The 7742-nt window shown below is 37.4% G+C and overlaps 1 protein-coding gene across 1 annotated transcript in view; it reads left to right on the plus strand.

The window, feature by feature from the left end:
- Positions 1-524: 524 nt before the first annotated feature.
- The window catches only part of LOC104539821 (IQ domain-containing protein H-like), a gene marked incomplete at its 5' end in the record, with an annotated part of 19773 nt that continues 12555 nt past the window's right edge, over positions 525-7742 (plus strand). Inside the window, 4 exons of the mRNA XM_010183445.1 lie at positions 525-647; positions 993-1090; positions 1435-1549; positions 5940-6062. Of these exons, the coding sequence (XP_010181747.1) occupies positions 525-647; positions 993-1090; positions 1435-1549; positions 5940-6062 (459 nt within the window). The remainder of the gene's footprint in view (positions 648-992; positions 1091-1434; positions 1550-5939; positions 6063-7742) is intronic.

The following is a 7742-nucleotide window of genomic DNA, read 5'->3' on the forward strand; positions in this document are numbered from 1 at the left end:
GCGGCTGCGGCGCCGCCGGCGAATTCTGGAGAAGGGCTTGGGCTGTGTTAATGTTATGATTCTCAGCGTGATGCGACCTTGAACTTCTTTTATTAACGCAGTGTAAATGTACATTTTTGACATTGGCTGACATGATCTCCTCACAGGCGGCCTCTACCTTTCAGTCCCTCCTTAACACTTCCGAGATTCCTGCACAATTAAACCATCTGTGCCAAAAGAGGGGCTTGAAATGTGTAAGGCAAGATCGTTCCTTGGTGAAGGATTTAATTCCTGAAGTTTATTGCCTTTGCTTTGTGAGATTTTGCTTTGTGAGTTCATTAAAATGAACTGTCGTTGGATTTTATGTCGTTCAGTGGCTTTAAAGTCATTGACTTTGTATTCTTTTATTTATAAAAGTGTAGAAACATAGAAAGTTGCATAAATTTATTTCCTGTTTTTAGACAGCATTTAATTTGAATTAAACCCTGTTGCAAAACCGTGGAATTTGGTTATGGGTATGACTTTTGTCATAACTTGCTTTTCAGGTTCAAGAAGATCTTCACAAGCTGAAAGCCAGAGTGAAAAATACCAACTTGAAAGGAAATGTAGAAGCCGTGGATATTAGTGACCTGGAAACGGCAATTGAAAGAACTGAACTTGGGCAGAGAGTAAGTAAAATGGAGCAGATCCAGGAGACAATTCAGTCTGAGATCTCTGTCAGTACTTACGGGACCATGTATTTGTCATTCTACAGGATCCCTTTCTGATTAACAAATGATGGGGTTCATCAGACATTACAGTTCAGAACCATGTTTTTCTTTTTTTGGCTGTCAGATTAACTGATCTTGTGCCCCATATCATTAGCCAAAGTCTGATTTAGTCTGACAGAAGCATAAAGCCTATCAACTTTTCAGCCAAGCGAAGATCTGGATTGCTAAATTAACTGAGTTAAATAAATTTAATATCCCTCATGCCTTTGTAATAGTCTAAACATTATTTTTTCCCTCTGACAGAAACATGCTGAAAATTATTTAAATGCTATAAACAGACAAGTATTAACTATTTCTTCTACTGATAATAAAGAAGTACATTCAAAAGATCCCCCTACATGGTGAGTGAAACAGCTGTTTTCTTGCAGAGACAATGCAGGTAGCAAGACAGAAAAACTGTGGTATCAGTCTTGTAAAGCAAATGGGAATATTGGCCCAGATGAGGTTATTTTGATAATTTGCTCTTTTGGTTTTATTTTACGTTAATAGAAAAACACAAAAGTAAATGCAGTTCTAAGTAGCTACAGCAGCCTTCTGCTAACTCCTGTGATTATTTTTTTTGCTAAGAGCAAATTTAAATAAAAATGTAGTCTTTCAGACTCAACCAGATGGAAGCAGTATGCATTTAATACATAAAATCAAAGTAATTTTTAAAAACCTCACTGTTTGTTTCTTTCTAAATCAGGGGCCTTCATTTTGGTGGTTCTCAGAAACAGCTTGTTTTACCACGAGTACCCGTTGAGCCCGTGACCATCCAGGGATACAGCAAATCAGCACTACGTGTTTCCCAAGGTTCACAGGTCTGAAATACCATACTACTTATTCTATCAGAGACCATGTGAAATGAGTACACTGGTGTCTTGTTGGTTACCATTTGATCCCATAATCTTATGTTCTGACTCCACATGCATTCCATTTCTGATAATACACCATCTATGACTGAAAATGTTAAAAAATTCTCAGTAGAGTAAGTGGGTTGAGAGATAGGAGCCTTCTCCAGCCTCCCAATCAGGATAAAATCTAAGTCAGGAAGGACTTCAATCTCATCATGGTGCATCCACAAGCCCTCTATTCTTTATTTTTATCTCCCGCAAGTATATTGTTAAAGAGTTCTGAAATGAGGTGATTGTTCAACTTTAAGGTCCCAGTCCTGCAAATACCATATGCTTAACTGTGATTCTGCAAGTAACAGGTCTAAAATAAATGGAACTATCTATTGGAATAGCATGAGCACAGATAGAAATGTTTGCGGTGTCTGAGAATAAAAGTGGTTCTCTTTTTTGGCTTTGCATAAAAGATATGGCAAATTATGAGAGGGACTTCTGTTCATATATAGGGTAGTAATCTCTGTGATGGATACAGGTCTTCTCCTTGAAATGCCCTATTTTGCTATTTTTCATAAACAAAATCCTTCTAAGATCGTTTAAAGCCTTTTCAAAATGTTTGTATCTGAGGTATTTTTGCTTTTTTTATTCTAAACTGTGGATTTTGACTGGTGCGTTCAAGGTGGTTTCCTCAAACACTTAAAAAACAAATGAAGGTAATTAGTTGAATTGAAAAATAGCCATTGTCACAATCTGGGGTTATTACTGTTTAAATCCAAGGGAGCTTTGAATGAGAGAGAATAAGAGTCCCTCTATGGTTCTAATACTGTTAACAGAAGCTAGGAATTGAAGCTGTTTGAAATGGTATAACCAGAATGAGCAGCCTAACAATTACATTGCTGATTATCTTTGTAAAAGAAATTCCAGTATAAAGTAGTACTAAAATATTCCTTCCTTTTGAAATTATGGATAAGGTGCAATAAGATCTCTGATTTTTTTTCCCCAGACCGTATTCTAGCCCTGTCCTATGTGAATACACTTATATTGTTGAAAAAATAAATTACCAGAGTTCAGCTACTCTGTTAAACTCTGTATTATCTGTGGTCTCTCAACTCTTCGTGTGCACCAATGAGCTTAATTTACAGCAGAGCACGTGCTCTGTCCTGCCTTGACTTTCTCTTTGTCTTTTCATTTCTGATATCTGTGGCATCTGCTTAGGAATACATATCCAGTGACACACAAGCTAGCCCTAATTTCCCATTATAAAGAAAATGGCAAACAGTGCTGTTTTGCCAGCTGTTCTACATGCCCAGCATGCCAACATAAAAAGCTTTTATTATTAAATAATTGTGAAATCCAGCTGGGAAATTATCACCTAGAATTCCTTACTTCCTGTCTTTTCCTTACTTGTAGCTATAAACAGTTCTGGATTTTTTTTAAGCATGCTTTGGTGTTTTCAATATTCCTTTCCACTCAAAGGAAATATTAATGAACTGAACAGTCTTCTGTTTGCAGACAGTATTTCCAGGTATGTAGGCTTGGAAGAAATCAACATTTCAACCCATAGTGGTTCTGAGAGAAATTAATAATTCACACCATAATAATCTTGTGCTTTGCAGTCCATAGTAGACCATGCACGAATAGAAATTGAGCATAATTTGTGTTTGCAGTAGTTAGGATGAAAAGGTTGGAGTTAAATAAACACAGGTGCTATTTTCACGTAGGCATTGCTAGAATATTTGTCATATGGGAAATAGCTTACCCACAGGTGTCAGAATAGGCTTAAAATTATTGTTTACTTAGGCATACAGTATTTCTGAGTCATAGCAGCAGCCAAATATGACTCTGCAAATCTAGCTCAGAGGGAGCTGCGAAGCACAGCCCATACCCCCTTCATTTTATTCCCTGATATGTGTTGAAATTGGATTTTTTCTTCTAATAAAGCTCGAGAGCCATAAACAGGTGTCTTCCTCATGCAGTGACTGTAAAGCCTCTCTGTAGCAATGGCTGAAAAGATGTTATCCATAACTTGTAGGTGTATAATTTTTTCATGTGTTTAACTGCTAACACCTGAACTGATGCTTGTGCACCTTTGGTTTTTGGGTTTGTTTTGTTGTTGTTTTTTAAAGTTGATAATTTCTGTGACATTCTCCATACGCAGGAGAAGTTAATATTCTCTCATCATTAATGAAACTAAAGATGTAAATGAAAAGATGTTTCCAGGAGGTTCTAAAATATGCAAATAATGTAAATAGCTAGACATGAAAAGTGGTTTAGTTGCTGATAATACAGATTGTTTCAAAGATTAATATAATGTAGTCCATTCATAAAGAAATTGGACTCTATTAGAAACTATGCATCTGCAAAACAGAATTACATAGCAAATCAGGTTTGTTGGCTTACTACATCATAAAAATGCCCTCCACTCTGAAAGGAATTTTGTGTGGAAGTAGAACAAGATTTGAACCATTTAACTGTACTGAAATGTCAACCTGTTCTGTACAATCCAGTGTACTCCATGTTAATAACTGAGCACAATAATTCTCATTGTCACTGAGCACTGTATTAGTAATAACACACTATTAGCAGTGATATTGTAGTATTTTTATTATTCTGCATCAAGATGGTTCAGTGTAACTTACATTTAAGACTTTGTATAATATAGATGGATGGATAACACAGATGGAAAAGACTCATGGTAACATCTGCCCCAGCTCCTGCAAAGGTAGAATTGTCACTTGCCATACATCTAAGCTGACAAAGTAACTTTTATCAGGTTTTCTTATTAACCATTTAAATTCTTGTTATCCTGGGTGGAATCTGCCACTCCAGCATTGATCATTTCACTGCCAGCCTGCATTGTGAAACATCCCCAATTTTAACTGAGAAGGTACTCAGTTATTCCCCAATTCTTGTTTAATAGCACAAGCAGTTTCCTTTCTGTACAGTGGTGTTACAGTAATAAAATAAATACCACAAAATCACTGATGAGGTGAAAATTGAACTTTCTGTCTCTGTGCAGCCATGTGGGTAAAAGAGTAATTGGCTTGGATAATAACTTGTTCTTACAAACCCAGATCTAAATGAGCATCTCATTGATATGTCTGTTTGTAATTACTAGCAAAAGAAGATAATGTATTGTGCAGATAAATAAATTAAATCATTTTTAGTGCTTTCACAAAGTAATTTAATTGTTTAATAGTTCACATATACCTCTAATGATTCTTACACTTTTTATGGCATATTTTATTTTTTAAAAAGCAGAAGTCTCATAAATTCTTTTTCAACATTTACATAATAGAAATATCAGCAGAGAGTTCTTGTGTAGAAAGAAGTTTAGTTGGATCTAACTACGTAAGGGAGCTTTTTTATATTCCTGTATCCATGTAATGGGAATTAAGCACATACACTGCCAGGCCCCAGCCCCTCTGAATTACCTCAGCTCTGTTGACTTCTCTGGTGATATCTTAGTCTCTGCCATTTGAGAATTCTTCTTTATTCAGCACTGGTTGTTAATTAAACCCTGTTGGATGCAGAGTCTGGTTAGCAAAGGTATTGCAATAAAAGTATGGGAAGGTACTGCTACACTTGATACGGATCCAGGGATAAACTGAATACTTCTGTGTGTAAACTAAGGTACTTCTTAAAACAAGAAATATATATACACACACACACTATATATATATACACACACTTCTTATAACTTCAAAAGTCTTTCTGTCCATCAGGATTTAAATAATAATAATTTTTATTACCAAAGTAGTTTAATCCATTCTACACAGGTAACACAGGACATTAAGAAACTGCTATGTTTTACTACTTCTTACTATAAGGATTTTTAAATTATTTACTTATAAGCAAGTGCTCCATCTGTGTTGCTATAACCAATCCAAAGAAGCTGCTGTGGTCCATCAGGTCAGTGATTCCTGAATTAAAGTCTCTGGCAAACATGGCCAAGGTAGATTGGACTCTTACTGTCATCTGTGGGAAGAATGCAGATATAGCACCATCCCAGTAGATAGGGTGTGTATAAAACACTTGTTATGGCACAGGTAAATGGGATTCATAAATCACCCATATTAATCAAATGAGTCAAACCTGATTGTCCTTTCCACTCAAAATTTAACTTAAAGGTGCACAGACTTGGAAATTTCAGAGCAGGTAATGAAATTAATTGAACAAATTTTGGCAAAAGCATGTATGTGAATAGGGCACGCACAGGGCAAACAATGAAAAGGTGTGGATAGTCAAATAACATGAATTTTTATCATAATATTGCAAACTTACGAACATTAGCCAATTCCTGCTTATGAACACTTCTGTCCTAGAGTAGTTATTTTAAGACTATGCATATTCTCTATTTCAGCATCAGCTGGAAACAGATATGAAAATTATGCTTGACCCAGAGGACATCAGTAATAAAGCTGTTTTAAAACAGCAGAACTATGAGACCAGGCTGCCACTTATAACTAAGAAAAAACCTGCTCCTGTAAGTAACTTAAATTGTCTTATGGGCTTATTATATGCATTAATTTTCACTGTTGGCATTAATACGTATCAGATCTAAATAAAATAATATTTTTAAGTCAAAGTACCTTGTAATTTCCTACTTTTTGACATCGACATGTAACAATCAAAGCATTTGGAGTGGTAATAGTGGGGAAAATAAACTGTACCATAACAGGTAGCAAGACCTGTAGGTCGAGAGAGGTTCTCCTCCCCCTCTACTCTGCCCTGGTGAGACCGCATCTGGAATATTGTGTCCAGTTCTGGGCCCCTTAGTTCAAGAAGGACAGGGACCTGCTGGAGAGAGTCCAGCGTAGGGCTACAAAGATGATGGAGGGAGTGGAGCATCTCCCTTATGAGGAAAGACTGAGGGAGCTGGGGCTCTTTAGTTTGGAGAAGAGGAGACTGAGGGGAGACCTCATTCATGTTTATAAATATTGAAAGGGTGAGTGTCACGAGGATGGAGCCAGGCTCTTCTCGGTGACAAACAATGATAGGACAAGGGGTAACGGACACAAGCTGGAACACAGGAGGTTCCACTTCAATTGGAGAAGAAACTTCTCAGTGAGGGTGACAGAGCACTGGCCCAGGCTGCCCAGAGAGGTTGTGGAGTCTCCTTCTCTGCAGACATTCAAAACCCGCCTGGACGCCTTCCTGTGTAACCTCATCTGGGTGTTCCTGCTCCGGCAGGGGGATTGGACTGGATGAGCTTTTGAGGTCCCTTCCAATCCCGAACGTTCTGGGATTCTGTGAAGACCCCAGTCCATCAGATGTGTAAGAATACATGGGAATGTGCATGGTAGGAAATCTCAGTAAATTCAGGGAGTGAAGATAAGCAAGAAGGAAGAAGTAAAACGGGTTTTGATGACCACAATGGGTTTTCACTTGTTACTTCTATGGCAATTTCTTAAAAAAAAATACATTCTGTTTTCAAATAATGGGACTGTAAGGAGTGAGTGGAAAATGCTTCTGCTGTGTTTTGATGCTATTTTTAATTGAAAAAAAAAAAAAGAAAAGGAATCCTGCCACAAAACTGCTGACACTGACCACAAATCATTGTCACTGAATCAAAAAAAATACAAGTGATAGTGAATCAGAATCCTAGAGTGACTACATGAATTTAAGAGTCACTTATGTATTTCTTTTCTGACATGGTTTGGGAGGGAACGTTGTTCTATTTCTTAGCTCTGTGCTGGGCGTCCTTACTTTGGAGTGTGAGGGACATCTTCCATATGGAGCTGTTTCCAGATCTTGTAGATCCCGAGTGCCCTCACTGTCAAGCTACAAGGTACTCTGAAGCACAGCCTTTCTTCTATTTCTAGTCAAGCTGTTTCCCTTAGTGCAACATAATTACCTACCACAGCTGAGACTAAGCACTTCCACAACACTCTTCTCCTCGGAGTACCCTGACTAGTAGCCATCAAATTGCCTTTCTCTGTTCTTTCTGGTCTGAGACTGTTCAAGTTGTGTAAGATAAAGTTTTGATTCTTCCAAATCTGTGTTCAAATGAACGTGAAGATGACATTTTCTGCCAAGTATGCTTTTTAAAAAAAAAATTAATAGGCACAGGCATCCCTCCAAAAAAGATCAATTATGTTCACAAATTTAGCACAGCACTGTGGTCCACATGAAAGAATATGCCCAATGGCCTCGCACAAGGACG

The sequence above is a fragment of the Mesitornis unicolor genome, unplaced genomic scaffold, assembly GCF_000695765.1.
Source record: "Mesitornis unicolor isolate BGI_N332 unplaced genomic scaffold, ASM69576v1 scaffold42980, whole genome shotgun sequence".
In the NCBI taxonomy this organism is placed as follows: domain Eukaryota; kingdom Metazoa; phylum Chordata; class Aves; order Mesitornithiformes; family Mesitornithidae; genus Mesitornis; species Mesitornis unicolor.